The sequence below is a fragment of the Lagopus leucura genome, unplaced genomic scaffold (assembly GCF_019238085.1).
Source record: "Lagopus leucura isolate 7727_CA_CO unplaced genomic scaffold, USGS_WTPT01 Super-Scaffold_100009, whole genome shotgun sequence".
Classification (NCBI taxonomy): domain Eukaryota; kingdom Metazoa; phylum Chordata; class Aves; order Galliformes; family Phasianidae; genus Lagopus; species Lagopus leucura.
The window spans coordinates 23762568-23786406 of NW_024962266.1; the positions used below are offsets into that span (position 1 = coordinate 23762568).

Sequence of the window (23839 nt, forward strand, 5' to 3'; positions counted from 1 at the left end):
TCCCAATAGGCCAGAAGAATTTCTCCTCCATTGGAATGGGATGTAAATAAAACACTTAAGAACATATGTATTTAAAAATGTAGAAAGCCACTGAGTTGGTCATGTTTATTGCATCCACAAAAATATACACGTACTTGCATACACAAATACTTCCAAGATACTTATTGAGTGAAAACTGTATGTTCATGACATTCAAAATGCAAGTTCACCTGCCACTTAAAGTTCACCTGCAGTCTCAACTGTGACAGGCAGTTTTACTCCCCAAACGTTAAAGAACTCAAGGCCTCTTTCTGTTCTTTGTGCAACTGTTTTGCCCTGTTTTTCAAATCCTCCGCCTTGCCATCATTCTTCTCAACACCATCTCCCAGTTTGTACATTCGACTGGCATTGGCACAAGCCCATACGTGACCCAGCTCACAGCCCTTCAGCGAGTACTTCAAAGCACGGTTCATGTCCTTAGGGATCCCAGCTGCTCCTTGGAGGTATATTACACTGAGGTTGAAGCAGCTAGGAGCAAAGCTGCCATCGCAGGCTTTTGTGTAATAGTCCCTAGCAACAACTGGGTCAGGTTTACCATTGACTCTCCCATCGTGGGCCAGCAGCCCAACACTGTGACAGGCATTCACCGACTTCTTCCCGCCTTTCTCACATGACTTCAGGAAAGACTTGTAGGCAGCTTTCAAGTCTGCAGCGAGTCCACCTGTGCACCGGGAAACCAAGGTTACTGCAAGGACAGCTTGAAATGGATGGGAGCTTTCTGCTCCACACTGCTCTCTCTGGGAAAGACAGCAGCCCTCACTTTAGGCACTACAATCAGAATTTAGGGCTTCAGAGGCCAAACTGCTAACCTTAGGAGGCCCTCCTCCGCTTCCTGGTGACCAAATTAGTTTATGCAGACATTATAATATAAATAAATGGAAGAAATGCAGATTTTAAGGAAAGGGCACACAGCAACATTCAGCAGCACATACATACTTGCTGCTTACGCAGACACACTTATAAAACATCGCACACGTGGCTAACCTGAAATTCTTTCCTTGGGTGATGAACTTAAGACTTTAACTTAAGGTTTTCCATCCTTCCTAGCTTTTATTAGGAAAATACAAGGGGCAGGACGTGTGAGTGTTGGGATCAAAAAGCCCAGGGACTGCACGGAGCCCGGGGAGGGGGATTGGAAGGGGCAGGGGAAGGGGGATAAAGGAAAAGGGGAAAAGGGAAAAGGGAAAGAGGAAAGGGCCGCGACGCAGCGCCGGGCGCACCTTTGCCGATGGCCTGGTAGGCCCCCAGCTTGTAGCAGCTCTCGCTGTGCCCGTACACCTCGCAGTTGTCCCTCAGCACCCGCGCGGCCGCCTCGAAGTCCTTCTTGACGGCGTCCAGGTAGTCGGCCAGGCGCTGGCAGCCTGCAAGGCACCGTCAGAGCCGCGCCCGCGACGGGGGGCTGGGACGAGGGACGCCGGAGAGCCGCTTACCTTCGGGGTCCTTCTCCTTGAAGCACTGGTAGCTGTACTCGACGTGCAAGTTCTCCAGATAGCTCCTCACCTCCTCCTCGTCCCCGAAGTCGATCAGCCCGGCCATGCTGCGGGGCCGCCCCCGGCGATGGCCGTCACCGCCCGCCCGGAGGTGGGGCCGGGACTGCCTCCCCTGGCGCCGCTCTGTGCGGCCGCCCCTTGCGCGGCACAGATGAGTTCTGTAAACGGGAGGTGATTTCAGTGCGATAACTCGGGATTGCGGGGCTTTCGGGATGAACAGAGCTCAGTTAAACCTTGGGCGCGGGACGAACCCGGAACGCCGCCAGCAGCGCTAATGGCGGGCAGGGCTGCTGCTCCCCCTGCTGGCCGCGTCCGGCATTGCTGCGAGACGGCGTTCGGCCGTGGTGGGTTGGGGTTATTTGTTATTTGGGGGTTTGCGAGCAAATGTTGTACAAAGCAATTCCTCACAAGGTGTAACTGCGAACTCTCCACGTTACCTGGGCAGAGTAATTGTATCGCTGCTCACTTTGTGCTGCCAACAGGCAAAAAATGTATTCACAGTGCCTGCGCTACGGGAGCTGTCTTTATCGCTGTTACTGTATCCGAAGCCTGAAATTATTCAGTGCGAAGGCTGCTGGCAAAGCTCCTCTCCAGCAAACCCGACCGCACCGGAGCAGATCGCTGCGGGCAGGAAACGCGTACAGCGCTGCCCTGCGCGGCGCCTTTAAGGAAGGCGGGACCGGCGCTGCGTCCCGGCCGGTGCGAGCATTCACTTCCAGGTCGGGAGGGGCAAAAACCGGGAGGGGGGCGGAGGGAAGGAAAGAGGAAAAAAAAAGAAAAAGAGAGGCAGACAAGCTGCGGACCCGGCTGGGCGCTCGCCGCCGGCACGCAGCGCCGCGATGGTGAGTGAGCACCGTAGGGCCGAGGTGCCGCGGAGGGGAAGGGTCGGTGTCCGCGAGGCGGGCGGGCCGCTCTCGCTGCGGGCTGACAGGCGGGCGCTGAGGGAAGCGGGGGCCGCGATGGCGGTGCCGCCGGTGCTGCTCTATCAGCGCGCGGGCGGGAGGTGCGGCGGCCATGAGGCGCGGAGCTCCGCCGCTGAGGGAACGCGCGCAGCGAGCCGGCCGCGCTGCCCTCACTGTTGTGTAACGCGGAGGCTGCCGCCCTGCCGGTTATATAAAGGAGGTGGGGAGTCGGCGGGTTCGGGGGCTGTGGAGAGGGGCGGTTGTTGCGCTCTCACGGAGCCGCCTGACGGGGCGGGGGGCAGCCGGCGGGCAGAGCCCCTCGAGCAGAGCCCCTCGAGCGGCCGGCCCCAAGGGCAGAGCACCGTCCTGCAGCCCGCTGCACCGCGGCGTACCGCCTCCCGCCCTGCCGCTCGCGTCCCCGTGAGGTACGGCCCGGCCCGACAGCTGCCTTTGTTTGAATCTCCTAATAAAGTTTCTGAGCTCTAAGGTCGGTGCCGTTTGCACCCGCTGTGCTGTTAGCGGGCTGGGGCCGAGCTGTGCGGGGAGCTGACATGGAAGTTAATGGCACGGCTGCAGCTCATGGCGGTTCTGTGCACCTGTGTGTCGCCTCCACAGCTTGCTTTCTTCAGCAGCGTTTATTCGCTGTGCCTTATTTACGAGCGCTGTTCATTTATTTCCTCCCCATATGATCTGTTGTAGCCTAATAGGTGTTTCCACCCTCTCCCCTCCCCCCCCCCCCCCAGCATATTCTCCATCTTCAAATGGCGATGGTGCAGATATCTCTTAATGCAGATAGCCCCAGGAGTGCCCTGCAAGTGACATAATAGTTGCTTATTTCTGCTTGATGCTCCTCCTGATGCCTTCCTTGGCAGCCCCACGTTGTTTCCTTGTGGTTAAGCAAACCACTCGGGCTCCTCTCTCCACTCATTTCTAATTGATGGACCCATATCGGAAGTTCTTTATATTAATTTTCAAGTATATGCCTCACTGCATGGTTTTCATGTGGCACTATTTAATTTTGGGCCTCTTGTGGTTTCTGCTGACTGCATTGCCACCAACTCTAATCAGTGCATTCCCATATGTGCCAGAGTAATTAGTGAAAGTATTAAATTTGAGTTTCATGCATAATACTTCCTTGAGAGGTTAATAAATTGTCTAGTTCTGTTTCGTTCCGTTAATTTCAGTAGGATAACTGTGACACTTCTTTTTCATAGCGTAAATCCCTAAACCACCTGCTGATTTTTTGCTGCTCTCCCCTCCCTTTGCTAGTGCTCAAAATGATTCTGATGAACACCACAGAATTGTTGTTTATTTGTCATTTTAAGAGGGTTTGTTTTAGGGCTGAAGCCTAAGGCAGTGCCACCTTTTGTTTCCCTGCTGACTTGTTGAGAGAAATAATTGCTGCTGTCTGAAAAGTCCCTTATGCTGTGTCCTTTCTTTGGGCTTTCAGGGAAGAAAAGCCAATGGGATGAGTTTGGAGCAGAGAGACCTCACACACCTGAGTCTTGTTATAGTGAGTCAGTAATTAGGTGTAGCAATTGGAGGGTGCATCCTAGAAATAGTTCTCTTGGTGCTGAAGTTGGTGTCTTCCAAGGCTTTGTACAGGTTTATTGAGGAAAAACGGATCAAAAACTACTTGGGGGTGGGGAGAAAGTGATTTGATTTTTATGAGTCTGAGACTAAGCTGGAAAGAACTGGATTTTTCAAGCTGGAGTTGGTAGGATCACAATCCCTATAGTGAAAAAGGCTCACACAGCAGTGGCGTTTAGTTTTCCTGCAAAGTTGGATTGCAATTACTGGTGGAAAACATCGGATAAACCTGTCTCTTTTTTTTTTCTTGTTATTGTTGTATAAACAGGTGGCTGCATGGTGATACCTTCCCAAAGGACCAGGTTTTGTTTGGATTCTCACACCCAGCATATCAACATAGCCATAACGTTGGGTTTAAGGTTCTTGTTTGCCCTAGGTACTTTAATGTGTCCCTTTAAATTCTTCGTTTTCTTCTTGACTGCATTTTGAAATACTGAGTAGCTGTAGTCCGGCAATAACTAATGTTGATACAATGAGTTTTTAAAAGACCACATGAAGGATGGTGTTCCTGGGGAGAACCTTTCCAACCTGGGATGCGCTATGGGCCAAGCAAGGTAACTCCACACCGAGGCTGGGGCTGCATTTCAGCCCACTGCTGTACTGGATTACTGCTGGGTGCTGGCAGACACACAGTGCTCCCCTTCCTCTTTCCTTACCCCTTTTTGTCGCCTTTTTTTTTCTTCTCCTTTTATGAAGCTGGCCTTGGTGATATTGAGCACTTATATTTTTGTAGAATTCATCAAAATAAGCCTTAAAAAGCCTCTCCAGAATTATGCTGCTTAGAGATACTATTCCATTAACTAGCTGGTTTGAGATATGTCATTGCTTTTGTATATGCATGTTTTAGCAAACAAAGCACTACCCAGTAGTGCACAATCCTGTGCTTTGAGGATTGTTTTTTTCTTTTTTTTTTTTTTCTTTTTTGGTCTGATCAGTGAATTAGTTTGCTGAAATGAAAGAAATTGCTAGTTTAGGATGATTAAGCTGGCTATAAGAAAGTCAGACCTATATGATAAAAGTTCTACTGATGTTTATGGAATAAATCCCGAGCTGAAGGTGACACACATTTATAGTGTTGCATTAAAGTACCACAACCAGAAAGTTAAATGAACTGCACAACAAGTACCAGGCTTGTTCTTTAGGCTTGTTCTGATGTGCAGAAGCATAACTATAGAAAGGAAGCACTGAAATCCTGACCGGGTAAGACTTCAGTACAGCTGCAGCCTCATTCTGAGCTCCTTGAGTGGGCAGTGTTCTCTTAAAGCAAAGAGAAGTTAAGAAAAGGAATGCTGCTGGTCACGTGAGAGGCTTACAGGTAGCATTCAAGCTATTCTACTTCAGTAGCAGGAATTCACTTTTATGGTTCTTGTCAAGAGACTTTATTAGGCGTGGAAAAAAGCGTTTCCTCTGTCTATCTGTTACCTCCAGCGCCTCCGCTGAGTTCCTTCAGCCTTTCTGCAACAAACTATTGCAGAAAACTGAAGAAAGTCACAAACCTCTCCTGCAATTGCTGGGAAAGAAGTGAATAAAAATGGCAGTGCTGTTCACAGGTGTCACTGAGCCCTGCCTGTGGACTCGGTCCCATTATTGCCATAGAGAGGTACTGGGTGGACTCCTGAAGTGCCTGTTTCATACGGAAGTTAAAGCGGTGTCTCTGGATTAGATTGGCCAGCTAGAGAAAATAGCTTTGTGAGTCATATGCTAGCAGCCTGTCTGCAGGGCTAAAAATTCTCATCAGAGTTTGTTCTCTGATGTATGAAAGTGTGTTAGCTCTTCTGGCACAAATTATGCAACAGTGCCAGAAGGGATGAACAGAGCCCGGATTCTGGCTTTTGTCATGTCTAAGGATCAAATTAGAAGCACCAGAGCTAATGAGAGATGTGCCTGTCTGTGCTGCACTGAGAATGATTTTCATATTCCTTTGAGTAAGGATTCTGATTTCCATTTGAATCGACAGCTGTCTTAAGCCTTGTATTCGTATTAATGTCAGGTTGAGAAAAATATTTTCCTCTTTCATTTTCTCTCAATATTTAAAAATAACTGGTTGAATTTCTCTTGGGAAGTATTTCAGGTGTTTTTTGCACATCGTAAGAAACAAAAGGCGTTAATGATTCCAGATTCTGTCCCTCCTCTTCCTATCAGCTCAGGGTGGGAGGCAGCCCAAATTGCTGTTTTCTGGTAATGCTGTGAGTCGCCTCACACAATAACTCCTGTTTCTTCAACCATAATATTTAATAATCAAGCTGAATAAAAATTAAGTGAGATCAAGTCAAAGGAGTTGGAAGTGGCATGTTGAATGCTGCAGAAGGAGTTTGTGTTTGAGTGACTCGGAGTTTCTTGTTCCCAAACCTGTACTTAAGCTTTCAGGAGCTATTGAGCTGCAGTCTCTCTTTGTTGACAGTGTATGATTCATTAAAGATAAGTGCTGTTCCATCTAATAATGTGGTGCCTCCCAGTCTTTACATAGGCTCATGTCATTTTATAAGATTCAATTGTCACTTTCTTTATATTTCTTCCATGTAACTTTTGTATCTTTCTGTACTTGAATGGTGAGCGAGGATATCAGGCTAACAACTAGAAAAGGAAGGTGAAATTATCTACAACTTTCGATACAAGAAGCAAGCTGCCTCTTTTTCCCCCTAGCCCTACAGATGAGATGTGCCAACAGTTGATGCTGTTATTTTCAAAACTCTCTGGGGGAGTTTGTACCAGTCAGTCAGTCAGCCCTCCTTTGTGCAGCCTGGGGATGATTCACAGTGCTGTGATTAATCTGCCAGACCCAAAACAGAAGGCTATTCTTAACGCTGAATGAAAAAAGGGAAACTTCAGGGGTGTTCAGATATCAATATGCAATCTCAGTCTCTAAAGGAAAGGTTGAAGTTCATGTTCCACCTTGTCCTCCCTACCCAGTGCTGAGGTGCTAGAGAGGATTTCCAGGTCGTCAGCATGAAGAGGAGGCTGGTATCTTTTATTAGAAGGAATAGTGTACGAATTGTTACCTTGTTGCAGCACAGAATTTATTTATCTATTTATTTTTAAAATCCAAAGCTTTACCTGTCCTGTTGGATATCAAAAATTCCTCCAAGCTACACGAGGTTTATCTTTGTTTCTAATGTAAGTTGGTGGTCAGCTTTGAGCGTGAGCTGATTTAAATGGAAGATTGACAGAAATAATTATTTCAGTCAAATATATTCAGTCTATCTTGACTAATTCCCAGCAGATTTCAAGCACTCAAATTCTCTCATCAGAAATAAGGAGTGTTCTCTGTGAACGCCAGCAGGCAGACCGGGTGGGTTCTGAGAGAGAAATGCCCACCAGCTTGGCGTTGTTTCTTGTGTGACCTGGATTACCAGCTTAGTGCTGCTCTAAGGGGCTTCTCACCTGTAATATTTGCTTGTTCAAGGGTAAGCAGAGCTAACAGAAAGAATTATTTTCCCCAAAACAAACATGTGGAAGAATCGCAGAGAAAATGGTTTGATAAATCACCTCTGTTTCATTGTGTCTTGCATGTGACAGGAGGAAGCTTCTCCTTACTCCTTACTTGACATCTGCTTGAATTTCCTCACTGCTAACCTAGAGAAGTTCTGTACAGAAAGGCAAGATGGGACGCTGTGCTTGCAGGAGCCAGGAATGTTTCCTCAGGAAGTGGCTGATCGATTGCTGCAGACGATGGCGTTTCATGGTAAAAACAATTCTTTGTGGGTCATCAGTGAGAGCACCTCACTGGGGTGTGACAGCGCAGTTCTGGTGTGTTTTGTAGCAGAATGTGTTGCAGCTACTTAAAATGCTTTCTTAGTCTCCAAGTAGAGAATTTTTGGCGTTTTGGCTGTGCCATAAGTTCAGCTGGATGTCGCACAGCCATACAGAGAGCTCTAAATAGAAAGGCCTTTGTTTCATGTTTAGGATTATAATCAAATGTTCTTTTAAGTGATTGTTCTTTAGTGGATCTTTCAATCTCTTTTAAAAAGATTTAACTCAACTTTGAACAGTGCTCAAATGTTTCAGTACTTCCTGCAGACCAATTAACCAAATTATGTGTGTCCATGTAATTAAACTCTGAAACGACCTCGTGATTCCTTCATTGAAATGGTTTCTCGTTGATTTTTAGCACTTTTGCTGCAATGTCATTGTTTTCTGAAGTGTGTGTGGTGTTCTTATGTGTCAGGTACTGGCCTGTCTCAGGGCATTGGGAGGGAAAGATACTGTATTGTTTGCTTTCTTTAAGCCTGACAAAGGACAATGTTAAGCTTGTTTAAAAGCTTCATGGGATGAAAGCAGTGAATGTATGGATTACCCTAGAGAAGAGGCAGGATTCCCATTCCTTCAAACTTCCCTTAGAGATGAGGCAGACACAAGAAAATTGCTGTAAACAGAGTGAAGGCCCCCTCCTGTAGGTGCAGATTTGGCTGGCTGGCTGAGCAAATATTAGTGTTCTAGTTTCCCCTACTTGTTTCCAGTCTGCTATACAGAAGAGATTGTCCCAGAAATATGCAAATGCAACAAACCTCAATTTTCAGCATGCATTGCTTTCTGTTAAGTAATGGTTTAGAGTAGTCTTGAGAAATCCAACTTAAAGAACAGAAAAGTACTGCCAGTGCTAACAGTGATGAGGGCAGCCGCAGAAACATCACAGGCACTGTGTCAGAGTGCAGGAAGGCCAAAAAACACATGTTGCCAGATGAACAGAGTTAGCTAAGGTAGGCCAGCCAGGGAGCTCAACTTCATCCTTCATTTAGAAAGGTAGCAAAGATTACTAAGTAGTTACATTTTAGTTATGTTTTAACCAAGCTATTACACTATATTTATTTCCTGAATAGCAATTGCCTCCTGTTATATCTTTCCTTTTTGGGCAACAGAGGCATTCCTCAGCTACCTGGTCAGAAATGTCTGAGTTGTTTGTTGTTTAGAAAGATCTGCAGATCTTAAATTAATATTAATCTTCCTTAGAGAGGCATTTACTAGCTCAGGACTTAAATCTAGACAAACTGTAGCATTAATTATGTTTTTATTCAAATATATTGTTTTCAGTTTCTTTGCTGTCTTCAGTATGCTTGAAGATACAAAACAGGGACACTGACATTTACAGTTCTCTAGAGCAGAACTAGAAGGAGAGACTCTTCCTACTGCATTTATGTGTATGCTTGTGTACACATACCCATCTCATGTGGTTGCTTATAAAACAGTAATTGCTCTGTTGATGACACAAATAAAGTACCTTGGTGTTTCCAGTATGTTTTGGATAATCCTGTGCATGAAACTAATCTTTTCAGCTAGTGTTTTGTCAGTATTCTGTAGGAAAAGACTATTAATCTTTCTGCTTTGTGCAAAATTAGGAGTGCATAATAATCTCCAGCAAGACTGCCATATTTCCTTTTTTCATTGCTATCTTTCTCTCTTTCTCTCCTTCCCACTTTTTACTTACCCTTCTGTTGCTTCTCTTTGAAACACTTTTTAGGTTTCTTTCTGACACGTAGCTTGTTTCTGAGCAACACTCCTACCTTCTTCATGAAGGAGCTGTGACATAACTGGCTTATATAGAGTATTGATCCTGCTTACCAATTCATTTGAATGCTTCAGTATTCAATTGGGTTAAAGCAAGACACAAGTGGATTGTTGATTGCTGGTGCTGCATTGAGCTTAACTGAACTGTGTCCAGGGAATAAAACCTTCAAGGCATGTTGGAATTCTGTTTCTATCCAGTTCTAGTGAGAAAAGCCAAAAGCAGCAGGCTGTAGCCTGAAGTTTTCAAACTAGACCCGTGTCTCATTTTGCTGTATGTTCCACCTTCTGAACACGATGTGTGTTTTGAATGTACTGCATCTTAATTTCACTGTCCTGTTCTTTAACACGAGATTATCCAACGGTGCATGCATAATCTTCAAAGCAGAATTTCAAAAGCTTGTGAGATCAGGAGCGCAGCGGTCCAAGGTGTGCTGTTTTGCAATGAGTTCTCCTTGCTAACGCTTCTTTCTTGTTTCCCTTTGGATTCTCAAAGTAGAAGTGCTGATTTAGAACACTAGAACCAAACACTAATGCTGTTTTCCAACAGGGCTTCTGAACGATGGCACTGTGGGCATCTTCCGAGGCAATCAGATGCGTTTGAAACGAGCTTGCATCCGGAAAGCAAAGATCTCTGCTGTGGCCTTCCGGAAAGCATTCTGCCATCACAAGCTGGTAGAACTTGATGCTACTGGGGTGAATGCAGATATAACAATCACAGACATTATAAGTGGGCTTGGCAGCAATAAATGGATCCAACAAAACCTTCAATGCCTTGTGCTGAACTCGCTGACTCTTTCTTTGGAAGACCCCTACGAGAGGTGCTTCAGTCAGCTGTGTGGGCTTCGTGCATTAAGCATTACCAACGTTCTGTTCTACAACGAGGACCTGGCAGACGTCGCTTCGCTCCCTAGGTTAGAAAGCCTGGATATATCAAACACCTCTGTTACTGACATAACAGCACTTCTCACCTGCAAAGACCGCCTGAAATCTTTGACCATGCACCACCTGAAATGCTTGAAAATGACCACAACGCAGATTCTGGATGTTATAAGAGAACTAAAATACCTGAATCACCTTGACATTTCAGATGACAAACAGTTCACATCAGACATAGCACTTCGTTTACTGGAACAGAAAGATATTTTGCCAAACCTCGTGTCTCTGGACATTTCTGGAAGGAAGCATGTCACAGATAAGGCTGTAGAAGCATTTATCCAGCAACGGCCAAGCATGCAGTTTGTAGGATTGCTAGCTACTGATGCCGGCTACTCAGAATTCCTAACAGGAGAAGGAAACCTAAAGGTTAAGTGGGGGAATTTCTCAGAAAAGTGAATGTTCAGGCAATACAGATCTAATCGTTTGTAACAAACGCGTGTGGGTGTTTGAGGAGGAGGATGTAGGTTCCTTTTTTAACTGTGAATTTTGTTACTGACTTCAAATTCCTACTTAATTCTGGCATGGAAACTTCTAGATGCAAATATCACTGTGAAATGTAACATTTACCTCTATTTTTCTGTGCCTTTTCAGTGAGCCTCAAGTCCTGACTTAATACACTAGGTGTAGGAGAGCTGAACTTGATCTAGTTTGAAGTAATTTACTGACATAATATTCTCCTGCTTCCAGCACAGTGTGTAGCACGAGGCAGCAAAGTGTTAGAGGCTGAGGTATGGTTTGCATCAGCTTTGAGCAGTTAATGATTAACACAGCTGATAAAATTTAATAACTGAGCTACTGCTGTGTTCCATCACTGTGTAATTTCCTCATTATAATTCTTCTGCCTACCTTAAAAGTCCTTTTGGAGGTCTTGAAAGGAAACCACTGAGGGGATGAAGAAGGTTTTGCATAAAGCGGCCAAATATCTCCTGTGCAAATTGTGTTTTATGCTTCAGTTTAAAAATTTAGAATGCCTTTTCATTGCAGTTATGGCAGTTATTTAATGATAATTTTTACCTTGAACTTCTGACCGTTGATACTTGAGAGACTCAGCCAAGTTGTTAAAGCTGTGTTAATATGTATGAGTGTTGAAGCAGTGCTGGAGAAAGCAGGTTCCCCTTTGATGTGATTGATGTATGGCATCAGGGAATGACAGCTCACGTTTGGTATAGAACAGCCCAATATAATCCTTGCTGTTAAGAATATATGCTTCATACAATTGACTGCTGTGCAAAGGCAGTCTTTTTTGTTGCTGGCTTTTTTTTTTTTTTTTGAGGTGACCTGGAATTTATTGGTGACTGTACTGAACTATTCAGCTGCTCAGTTTAGACAGTACTAAATAATAAACAGAACACAGCTCTCGTGGAGACAGCATGACTAAAATATCATGAGCTTAATAACAGTCCTGTGAAATACGATTATAGAAAATTCTTATAAGATTAAACACTAGACAAACATAGTAGTTGAAACCATGAAGCCATGTGGAAGTTCCTCCTGTAGTGTTTGGTTGTCTGCAAAACATGTCCGTAAATACGATTGCTTTGTTTTAATCAGCAGAGAGCATAAAGTCCAAGCTGGTATCACTTCTGTCAGGGCTGTGACATCTTCCTGGTCTGACAAGTTTGGAAAAAATTGGCTTACTGCAATGCAGAATGCATGAAATGTGTCACTTCCATCTATGAATGTTTGCTTTTCCTTGTGTGACAAATTAGGTAAAACAAGTTCTGCCTGCTTCCCTGGGGAGTATTTAAAAAGGTGTTTGCAGCAGCGATTCTTTAAGTAGCAGAGCTGAAGAACAAATCACCTGTAATAGTGCAATTGCAGCTGTGAAGTAGGCAAAATACAGTAAAATGGAAGGTGGGGAAGGTTGGGAAGTGGAAAAAAATTGCAGTTTGTTGCTGATTTAATAGTTTAAAGAGTATTAAAGATGAAGGTGGTATTAGTTAACAGCTCGTATCTTCTAATGCTCCCTTCACCTAAAGCAGTTCATTGTTAGTTTTCACATGCATTTCAAGGCTGGTTTTGAGGATGATTCCTTTTGCAATCAGTATGATTGTGTTCTTTAATACAGTGCTGGAAAGCTATTGCTACAGATTGAGTTTATAGGAAACCTGCTGCAGACATAAAAAGGAAATATTGTTTTGTTGGCAGTGCTAGAACCACAAACCAAAAATATCAGCCAGAATACCATATTTGTCAGCTTAGCAAGGAATTTTGTACAGCATGTAGTTCTGTGGGCTGCTCTTAAGCATTTGATGTATTGTAAGCAGTTTCTGTTAGTTATGAAGTGCTACTGTAAGTAGCTGTTTCATATAGCTGAGCTTATAGGGACGACTGAGGCCTAATTTTGGCTCATGAAGTGAATTTTTATGAGTGTTTGATCCCATGTAGTTCCAGATGAAGATGGGCAGCTAATGTAACTATCTGCTTATGGAAGACTTTGGGTTAAACACTGGTGTTGCAAACTGCAGGTTTGCAACTTTATGAACGAAATTCTTAAAGTAAATGATGACATCTTGATCTAAAGATTATTTCTCTGCTCACAGGTATCAGGAGAAGCAAATGAAACTCAGATTTCTGAAGCCCTGAAGCGTTACAGTGAACGGGCCTTCTTTGTGAGGGAAGCACTCTTCCACTTATTCAGCTTGACACATGTAATGGAAAAAACAAAGCCTGAAATTTTGAAGGTAAAATAATAATTCTGATGAGAAAGTCTTGTGTCATTCCTTAAGGAATTTCAAGGAGGCCATTCTCAAAGCCCTGGTAAAAAAAATTTTAAACTGTTACACTTCTTTAGGTTAAAATTCTATGATGGATTAAAATTAACAACATCTTAAGTATGGAGATGTGGATGAATGCTCTGTTAGCATTTTGTATTAAGTAAAATTGATTTGGACTAACTTGGTAATGTCCAAATTTGGTAGCACCTATGTTATTTTTCCGTGTAATTTCGAATGGAGTTTTCTACAGGTGCAAAGTTATGCCTTTAGATCCAGTCTGTATTGGGTCAAATAATTTATTTATTTGGCTCTAACTAGTGGCAATTCCTAGGAATGTTCCTTAACACCCATTCTAGGAATTGCTTTTCATTATTAGAACACCAGAGGTGGTTTAATTTCTACTGTGATCATAAAGAGAAACATCAGTGAAATAGGCTTAGTCCCCTTTCCCCCCCCATCTTCTTTCAAGTCAAACAAATGGCTTTGATCTCATTGGCTTCACTATCAAAAAGATTTTAACAATGAGTGGTAAACAAGAATATTTTCTTAACAGAGATCATAATATACATAGCCAAAAACGTATTTTGGGAAAAAGCTGTGAAAAATGCAGGTCTTTTGCTATATTTGAAGGTCTCATCTGCTTTGAGAGGCTGCAGCAAACAGCACAAAAGGAGATGGAGAAATAGGAGTTGGCAGTTTCGAATCTCAGAGCAGAGGGAAATATTCTTTCTGAGAATTAAAATCGCACCACATGGATTTTTCACTGAAGGCAAAAGGAGGCTGTGAGGCAGCCTTCTATGAGGCAGATTCTGGGTGCTGCTGAGTCACTGTTGTGGTCTGCAGCAGCAGTGGGATGCTCATGGGATATGTGCACAAGTGCATATGTGTGTAATGTGGGCAAAACTCTCACATTTCAGCTTGTGGTTGTTGGAATGAGAAATCATCCCCTGAATTTGCCAGTGCAGTTGGCAGCAAGTGCGTGTGTCTTCAACCTAACCAAGCAGGATTTAGCTGCAGGCATGCCTGTGAGACTGCTGGCTGATGTTACTCACTTGCTCCTGAAAGCCATGGAACATTTCCCAAACCATCAACAGGTAAAAGATGAAATCTCTTTATCTTCTGGTTTCTTTTTCTCGTGGACTTCATGAAATGTTTCTCCAGGTCTCATGACTTCAGGAGTAGCTGTAAGCAAGTATACAGGTGCATTTGTGCAGGATTTAAGTGAATACTGCTTCCTTTTTTTACTTCCTCCTTATGGGACTGTAGTTGGTAGAATCAGTATTAACCATAATGTGGCTTCTTATAAAGACTTTTAGAGGCTTTATGAAAAGTTTGATCTACTTAGCCAGTGTTGAATGACATGGTGTGATTCTGGACAAGTGTCACTATTGAAAATATCCATTTTTAAGGTGAAATATTAGGAGTTAAATGGGCTTTGATTTTCTGTTTTGCGTAGAGTTTCCTTATGTATCTATAGTTGCAGTTACAGTTCTAGATATATGTCCTAACAAATGTTCTGGTCAGTGTCTGAAGGTGTCATGTGTGATTCTGTGTGTGTGTCTGGGAATTAGATGAAAAATTTAAACAACCAAGCCAGAGTTTTGTGATCCTCTCAGGCAAAATGGTATTCGACCAACACTGGGAGAATAGTGGGAATAATTCTACTGTAATGCTCCTTTTTTTCTTTTCTTGAGTTGCAATCATTTTCAGTACAGTCTTTGGAAATATGTTTAAGGATTCATAGCAAGAAAGTATTCTGAAATATGTGCATCTCTGAAATCTTTCTTTTTAATTTCTCATAGCTGCAAAAGAATTGTCTTCTTTCTCTGTGCAGTGACAGAATACTTCAGGATGTTCCATTTAACAGGCAAGTTTTATGCCAGTTAAAATGAGCTGTAGCATTGCAGAAAACTTTTCTGTTGCTGAGTACTGAAATAAGCTCATGATTTATTGATGTTTGGAAAATCATGGCAACTCTGAAGACTTGATCAGTCACTGGGTTTCTGGCTGCAGTTTGTTCAATTTCTGTCACTCCAGTGTGCTCATTTGTGTGGCCTGTGGTACACTGGGCCTTTAATTCACAATTGCTTTGAATTATGATCTGAAAAAGTCCTCTAGTATGCAGGTATTCTTGATTTCACCTGGCTGGGTCAACATCTGTTCTTGTGTAAGAGGAGTCAGATGTCTCTGGGGGGCAGTGGGGTTGTGTTTTGCATGGACTTTCTACTTGAATGTTTTGCTTAAAGCTTTTGAAGCATGTCAATCTGCTGTTCCAGAAGATCACATCAAGTTTTCTTCCTTTGGAAGCAATTACTGTGCACTTTGATGTAATCAGAAGTAAGAGCTCCTAAGCAAGAACTTAAAGTTGACTGAAGTTCATGCAATACCTGTACTTTCCTGGTTCATTTGGATGTTTTTTGGTACAGGGCACACTTCTGTTTGTTTCATGCACTTCTGTCTGAAGGGTCTTGTGTGTGCATCTTTTTCTGATTGACTTATGAGACTTGTGAAAGCTAAACTTATCGTTAACTTTCAGGTTTGAAGCAGCCAAACTTGTTATGCAGTGGCTGTGTAATCATGAAGATCAAAACATGCAAAGGATGGCTGTAGCCATAATTTCCATTCTTGCTGCAAAGGTACAAAACTACAACTTTGATGCAATCAATTAGGCAGTATTTCTGAAGTCCTTGAAAAATGCTGATTGTAGTTTTGTTTATTTACAGCTTTCGACGGAGCAAACTGCTCAGCTTGGTGCAGAGCTCTTCATTGTTAGGGTATGTCAGATGTTTTCTTGACAGTCAAAAATACCAACTTCTCAAGCTATTCATGCGGACAGTGTTTCTGAAGATATGATACAAAAATGAGAGAGAATTCTAAGAATGCATTAGCCAATATTCAATTGAAAGTTCTTTTGAACAACAAAGCCTGGAGAATTTACTAGAGGTGAAAAGAAACCTAAGTGGGAAAAGCTTGAGCAAATTTAATACAAAGTAAAATAGCAAGAGATTATTGATTTCAAACTTATTGTGTAAGATTAAAGATTAAAAAGAGAATATTTGAATTAAATTGTTAGTGCTGTCAATGCTCGTGTGGTTCCCAGAGTTATGTGGATGGCTTTGTGCCAGCAGTGATGGTACTGTGCATATAATTATGGTGGAACAAAGGAATTCCTCTGCCAGGTGACAGTGTTGAAAGGGGGGAACAAAAAACATTTAGTAGTATGTTTTGGGGGATAAAGTTTGACCCCAAATATTTAGGTCTTTAATCTGCTTATAAATGATAGTCTGCACTACCTGAGTCTGTGCAGAAACAAGCAGAGGAACAGATAGGTTTTTAGATATGCAATCATAATTAGTTTGTTTTTTTTCCCAGCAACTACTACAAATAGTTAAACAGAAAACAAATCAGAATCTCGTAGATACAACCCTCAAGTTCACACTGAGCGCACTTTGGAACCTCACCGATGAATCACCAACAACGTGTCGGCACTTCATTGAGAATCAAGGTCTTGAACTTTTCATGAGGGTTTTAGAGGTGAGGAGTACAGTCTGTGTTGTGGATTGTCAACCTAGGTTTATAATTAACACTGTAAACAGTTACCTAGAATTTCTTTTTTTTTCCCCACAGTCTTTTCCATCAGAATCATCCATTCAACAGAAGGTTCTTGGACTTCTGGTGAGATGAACAAAAACGTCTGAAATCTGTGTTGTTGAAAATCCATCTTGTTTCCATGTGAATTTGAAAACGCGTCGAGTATTTTTAAATTCTTCTTTAATCTTTACAGTGTTCCTCACTCACAACTGACGTTTTTTCAGATTATTTGGTCAGTTCTCCAAAGGCCCTAATCTTGTTGAAATCAGTGGTTACAGTAAACAAGAAGAGCTTTTCAGAAAGGGCAGAGAGTCAGGCTTCAGATAAATCTAAATGCAAAAAGTTCTTGAAAATCAGTGGGATTCAGAACTGCACACTGGTGAGATTTAATGAGATTGTGTTTTGAAAATATGAAAGCTAGCTTATAAATTTGTGTGATCTACATGCTGTGGGTCAGAATTACTTATGACAAAACCTCTCTTTTAAGGTGAATTTCTGTATTAAAAAGGAAAAGTTTCCAGTATTTGATATGTGATTGTCATCTTGGTGTTTATACGTGTTTGCTTGCCCAGTGTAATAGTTCATATATATGTGTTCATCTTCCTTTGATCGTATTATTTCTATTAATGTTTTATTTTTTTCTCCCTCTTCCTCTCCCCTCCAGAATAACATAGCTGAAGTTAAAGAACTCCATTCTGAGTTAATGTGGAAGGACTTTATAGACCACATCAGCAAATTATTGCACAGCGTGGAGGTGGAGGTCAGCTATTTTGCAGCAGGGATTATTGCACATTTAATATCTCGAGGAGAGCAGGCCTGGACGTTAAGTCGCAGCCAGAGAACGTCTCTCCTTGAACAGCTGGTACTGAAATGATGATGCACTTTATCATGCTCTTCAATTTTTGCATGTTTGTATGTAAGATTGAAGATTCTTTGTTCTGTGCTTTGCAGCATTCTGCCATTTTGAACTGGCCAACTCCAGAATGTGAGATGGTGGCTTACAGGTAACTATTGCCTTGATTTAGAGTTTGGAAAATACAGTAGAACTGAACTAGATTTAAAACTTGTTCCTGAAGCAGAGTAAGCTGCCAGCCTGACATGGTTTTGTCCAGTGAAAAAAACACCTGTCAACTTGAAATACACAGCATGCTGATTTTCCCTTTGTGATCAAAGAAGGGTAGGGGCTCCTGTAAAAGGTAAATGTAGTGTTTTTCTGACTGCCTTTCAGTTATTCAGGTCCACTGGGTCTAAAAGACTTGAATGCAAAGGTTAACCAGTAAAGTTACACTAGTGAGCACAGGGTTAGCACCATCTGCCCTAAGTAAGAGGGCTTGAGGCCATAGAATCACCAATGTTGGAAATGCCTCTAATTTCATCTAGTCCAACTATCCACCTATCACCAATATTTTCCAGTAAACCATGTCCCTCAGTACTACATCTAAATGATTCCTGAACACACCCAGAGATGGTGACTCTCCCACCTCCCCAGGCAGCCTATTTCAGCACCTCTCAGAGGAGTATTTCCTAACATCCAACCTGAATCTTCCATGGCACAACGTGAGGCCATTCCTTCTAGTCCTATTGCTAGCTATATAAAGTACAATTGGATAATTACTGTCCTGTGCTGCTTAGTCTTTATTTCCACTGTTTACTCCTGTTTTTAAGGAGTAAGAATCATCAAAATGTAGTGGCAAAAATATACTGTGTATCCACTATGTGTATTTGTGCTAGTTATTGCCTTAAATGTTAAAAGGCAGACACTGCATCTAAAACTCCAAGTTTCTCAAAAGTCTTTCCCAGTTAAACCAGCAGATGAGTAGGCAATGTTATGATCTCTGAGGGGACAGCTAATAACAGAGTAAGGTGATCATGTCTCTTTTCTAATAGGTCTTTCAATCCATTTTTTCCACTACTTGGCTGTTTCATGACACCAGGCGTCCAGTTATGGGCAGTGTGGGCCATGCAGCATGTCTGCAGCAAAAATCGTATGTATTAAGATAAAATTACCCATACAGTTTTTATTCCTTAGCACACTATTCACTAGCATTAAGTGGGATTAATAGGAATTTCTATGGTTTTCATTTCTGGTACTTTGGAGAAAATGCATTGAGGCTTACCCAAAAGAAGGCAGGAAAGGAGTAATAAAAAACTCTCTACATCCTTTTTATTTGCCGGAATTTTACTGTTTGATGCACAATATTAATTTCAAAATGTATACGTGTGTTAAGATTACCTACATTTGCAGCTTGCACAGGTATTTTTGTTCAGAAATGTTAATGCTAGTAAAAGGCAAGAAAGCTGTAAGTACCTGTAAGATCTGATAGTAAGACAACTACCTGCTATAATCCTTGCTCTCCTTTAATTTGAAAGGAGTTCTGTTGCCTTCTTTCTTACCTTTTGCAATAATGTGCTGCTACATGAAAGCACTTTCTCAACCTGTTTTTCCCATCTGCAAAATGAGAAGACCAGCATCTTCTTTGTAAAATGCCTTGAGGGCATGTAATGAAATGCATGAGCGCTGAGGTAGGAAGTCAGTCCCCTGAGCGTACCTAAATGTAAGAGCTGACAAACCTTCCTGGCTTTCTTAATGATTTTTTTTTTAATAAAATATCTGACTAAGTTGTAGTGGTCAGACTCTGGGTAACAGTTTTTTCATGAAGACCAACTAATTTGGTGTTAGTGAAATTAAAACAAGCTTTCTTCCCCTCTTTGTGCCCCAACCCTGTTCATTCAGAGTACTGTCTTATTTTTTAGTGTTTATTTTGTGCTGCCTAACCTCCGAGCTTTCAGCATGCCTCAGAGGTTTGTCCTGACAGTGAGTAACTGCACTGTAGAGCACAGAGGCTGTGAATAACTGGATAACGTTTACCTAATTTGAGTACAGTAGAGTCTTAATTTTTTTCTGTGTATTTATTAGATATCTATATTTATATTCTGAGTATATGTCTCAAAGTTTAATTCTGATGGCAGTTGGTGCCAGAAGCTTCCAGAGAAAGTTGCAGAGAAACCAAATGCTCAGTAGCAAATGTAGTAATGTGCTCTGGGGAGGAATGTATTTAATTCTGAAATATGGAGTGTTTTATGGGAGAAAAAATCTTAAGCTTTTGATGCTTGGCACTAAAAAGACTTTATCTCTTGGAGAGAAGATGCATTGTATTGTTGTCACCTTCTTAGAAGAGGATAAAAAGTGGTCTGGATTTAATAGCATTGATTTTTCTTGTTGTTTTTTTTCCTTTTTTTGCTGTTTCACGATGCTGTAGCCACTCAGTGAGCTAACTTACCTAAAATAGCAGTAGCACTGCAGTAAATGTGATCCCTGCAGAAATGTTTAATGTCAGGATCTAAACAACTCAGGTGGTGCTTCACTGAGATGAACAGTGCAACTGGGTGCATCTGACATAATGCTCTGTGGATTCCATTACAGTCACTGACCTTTTTGGAACAACCTCTGAAGCTTGTGTGTTAGGTTATGTGTGTGGCTCTTCATATAGCTGATCTGTCCATGTGGTAACACTGGAATTGATGCAGACTTTTTAAAAGCTATAATGAAATTGAAAGATAAGTGTAACTATTCTGAAAAGGTTTTCCTAGCAGCTAGTTAAGCTATACCATGTACCAGTCAGCTTAAGCAGCATTTGGCAAAATATTTTCTAGAGAGCTCTTTCCTCTTCAATCTCCAAGCCTGTATGATTGACACAGTATATGTGGTACCATTTTTTGTTAACTATTCTAAATCAAAGTCTTTCTTAAAGAAGACAGCTTTATTTGGGTACTCAGAGAGACTATGCTTCTGCTTCTCTTTTCTTAAAACTTACATATGTGCACTTAAAATGCTGTGAGGGAAAGAGAATACTGTGCATGTTACAAGGTGCTTTCCAGGCAGCTAGCTAAGACAGACATGAAAACAGATACAGTCTGCATCCTGTCAAAATAACTCTATTGTCTTCTTGTCACTCACCAAAGTACAAATGCACTTCAGTGGGAACTTGTGGAAGTGTCCTAAATGCTGCCTGGATTAGGAGATGAAAGTCAATCTCAAGCGTTGTTTACAGTAACTGTTATTTCTACCCCAGATAATTGATTTCTTCTTTTATTACAGCTGCCAGGTACTGCAGCATGTTAATTGAAGAGGGTGGCTTACAGCACTTGTACAACATTAAGGAAAACGTCCAGACTGATCCACATGTCCAGAGGATTGCTATTGCCATCCTGGACAGTTTGGAAAAGCACATTATGCGTCATGGGAGGCCACCTCCATGTAGAAAACAGCAACAAAATAAACCAAACTGAGAGCTGCAGGTATAAGAGTGTAAAGTATTGTCTCTGTAATATTCCCTTCTGATGTGTGTGTAGTTGGAGTAACATGTAATATAGTGGTCACCATTAAAGTGATTTGCCTCTAATTGTGGTACCCAGAGCCATGTATGGTAACCTTTGGTGAATGTCAACTTTAATGGCAACCACATATGCAACTTGTAAAGGGTTGCTGCTTGAGCTGGTCATACCTGTAGGATTACTGCTGTCTACGAAGAGACTGGACTCATACAGATGAATTATGCACATCTGAGAAGGAAGAAACCCAACAATTCTAGGAACACCTCGGGTTTTGACTTCTGGGACAGAAAGTTATTTCATCCCTATGATTGCTGTTGATAAAACTGTTTACCAGACTGGTGTTTGAGTAGAACTGTGAGTGGTTGTGGTATTCAACACTTTCCCAGATTTAAACAAAAGTTCCTGCATGCCAGTTACAAACGAGACTTGTATCTAAGGCGACCAAAATGTCCATCTTCTCATAACCCTTCTGAACATGAGGACTTCAGCCTCCTTTTTCTTTTGTCTGCCAGCTGTGTTCTTTTGTTTTCCTTGCTGCTCAGCCTTTGCCTTTTTGAAATTCAGCTCTCCCGAGTCCTCTGCACTCTCAGTAAGGTTGGGATCAGCACTGTGTCAGGGAAAATGGAAACTTGCTCAAATAAAGCAATAGAAACAAGTTTGATAGGAGACACTAAAAGAACGAGCTAAGCTTGAGATTTTAAACTTGCTAGCATGAAGGGGATTTTGCTGTTTGACTGCTTTTGGTTGTGTGTGGGATCTTTCTTCTCTGTTTGGAAAAACTGATAGGGAAAGAGAAGGCTCGCTAGAGTGAGATGTTCTCATCCTGAAAAGGATTGCATGTCCTAGCAGGAGGCCTGGGATGTTTGGTCACCTTATTTATAAGAGACTAATGATTGTTTTCTGTAAATACTCTGTTAGTATTGTGCAGTGAATTATATTTCCAAGTCACCACAGTGCAAAATATCACCCAGTGTTCTGTGTAAAACCCACGTCGATTGCATTGCTTTGTGAGGTGTGAAATTTTACATAAAGATGCTCATTGTAACAATTTATTTCTTGGTTACCTGTGGGTTTCAAATGATGTGTTGAATGAAACGTATTGCACAGCATATGGATGCCTGATAAAATACAAGTGATGAAAGCAAACTGCATGTCGATTCAAACTCACTTTTATTTCAAGAATCGTTTCTGTTGGTCAGGTTAGTCTCCATGTTTCCACAGGAACTGACTGATATTCTTAGACTGTTTTGTAAATACATCGGTACTTCAGTTAAAAAAAAAAACAACTTGTTTGATAGTTTATGAGCAGGGATCACTACTTCAGGATGACCATGTTTTACTATTTTTAACTCTTCCCCTTCCTCTCCCTCCTAATTCTCATCCTTCAAATAAAAACATCACATCCATTATTCAGTTATCTAGTTATTGTGTACTTCAGCAACTTCAAAATGAAGTGATCTAGTAACTCTCAGTGTCATGTTGTGTAATTGCTATTTGTGTGAAGGTATAATTTGGCTCGCATGTTTTTTATGCTGTTTTCTTGATTCAGAAAGAAATTGATTGTGCCTTTGAATTACAAAGGTGGTTTAAAATAATGATCTGCAAATTTTGTATCTACCACCCTTTTGGGATGTCTGCTATCAGGCTTCTGTGGTGAAAGTTTTATTACTTGAAATGGCATGCACAACCCGTCAGAATTGGTGTTAATGGAATGAATGTGAATTGGTTGGTTCCATGAGAATCTAAACCAAACACGACAGCTCTTCTTACAGTTACTGTACTGTTCTTTCCTAATAGCAGGAGAAATTGGTGCAACATCCTAACTAAATCTCTGCTATCATGTGCTGACAAAATGAATCTGATGCAGGCATTGGTCCAGACTGTAAAGATGTCGCTCCATGAAATTCTATAGCCAGAGAATTGTAAATGGTTTTCTGTGCCCTTCTTGTTTTGTTCTCATTTGCTTCAGGTTAACAAACAGTGAGCAGAACTAGAAAAACATGAATGGCTGCAAGCTGTAAACTTACTAAACAGAAAATTTACTTGCATGTGCCACTTATAGAAAAGACTCTTCATGTTGCTGTGCAGCTTCAGGAGTTCCTGTCAGGTTACAGTAATTCTGGAGGCCAGTGGCATTTATTTTTTTGTGAAGGCTGAAGATAATGCCTCTGCTTTACCTTTGCAGACCATTACAAAGGAAACCTGTACTGTTTAATCTAGTAAGGTTACCTCTCTTACAGTATTGTTAAGTTCTGGTTTGATTCAAGACTGTAAAGACAATTTCTAATATGGTAAGTTGCATTTTCTTAGTATGTTCTGATAACCTCTCGTGTTTACTAAAAGCTTATTTATTAATTCACTTTTGCTTGAAGGCTGCAGTCTGGGGAAGTTGGAAGCAACAGAGCTACACTGAGTGCATGTCTGAATGCTGGAAGAGCACTGATAATGGAAAGCAACCTTTGGGAAGTTTTATTTCTTTGTAAGTTGTCAAGAGAACAGAGTTTTCTGTTTTACCTGCTTTCAGAGTTTTACCTGCTAAGGTACTAATGTAGGTTCATATACTTTTGATAGACAAATTAGCCACAAGACAAGCTAACAGCTGCAAGTATAAACATCTGTTTATGAAAATACTGTGTTGCTTTGAGGAGCTCTTCTTAAAGGCCAATCCTGTAAGATTAGTGTTGCCATCCCACAGGAAAGCATAGTTTGTGAGTCCTTGAGGAAGACAATTTCAGCC

General features: G+C 41.8%; 2 protein-coding genes across 3 annotated transcripts; one reads left to right on the forward strand and one right to left on the reverse strand.

Moving 5' to 3' along the window:
* Nucleotides 1–70: 70 nt before the first annotated feature.
* Nucleotides 71–2102, reverse strand: LOC122181443 (cytochrome c oxidase assembly factor 7A). Its single transcript, XM_042873929.1, has 4 exons — nucleotides 1967–2102; nucleotides 1470–1687; nucleotides 1260–1400; nucleotides 71–700 (listed from the first exon to the last, which is right to left on the reverse strand). Exons 2-4 carry the CDS (start codon nucleotides 1573–1575, stop codon nucleotides 255–257), a joined length of 693 nt encoding a protein of 230 aa, XP_042729863.1. The 5' UTR covers nucleotides 1576–1687; nucleotides 1967–2102; the 3' UTR covers nucleotides 71–254.
* Nucleotides 2103–2164: 62 nt separating this feature from the next.
* LOC122181442 (protein zyg-11 homolog B) lies at nucleotides 2165–22248 on the forward strand. 2 transcript variants are annotated; one of them, XM_042873928.1, is made up of 14 exons: nucleotides 2165–2248; nucleotides 7538–7703; nucleotides 10071–10825; nucleotides 13003–13143; nucleotides 14094–14270; nucleotides 14979–15043; nucleotides 15713–15812; nucleotides 15900–15950; nucleotides 16549–16710; nucleotides 16804–16851; nucleotides 17432–17629; nucleotides 17719–17771; nucleotides 18655–18752; nucleotides 20867–22248. In XM_042873928.1, exons 2-14 carry the CDS (start codon nucleotides 7652–7654, stop codon nucleotides 21055–21057), a joined length of 2091 nt encoding a protein of 696 aa, XP_042729862.1. In that variant the 5' UTR covers nucleotides 2165–2248; nucleotides 7538–7651; the 3' UTR covers nucleotides 21058–22248. The 2 variants fall into 2 exon arrangements, with proteins under 2 accessions (XP_042729862.1, XP_042729861.1); XM_042873927.1 differs by lacking the exon at nucleotides 2165–2248 and adding an exon at nucleotides 2261–2371.
* The last annotated feature ends 1591 nt before the right edge of the window (nucleotides 22249–23839 follow it).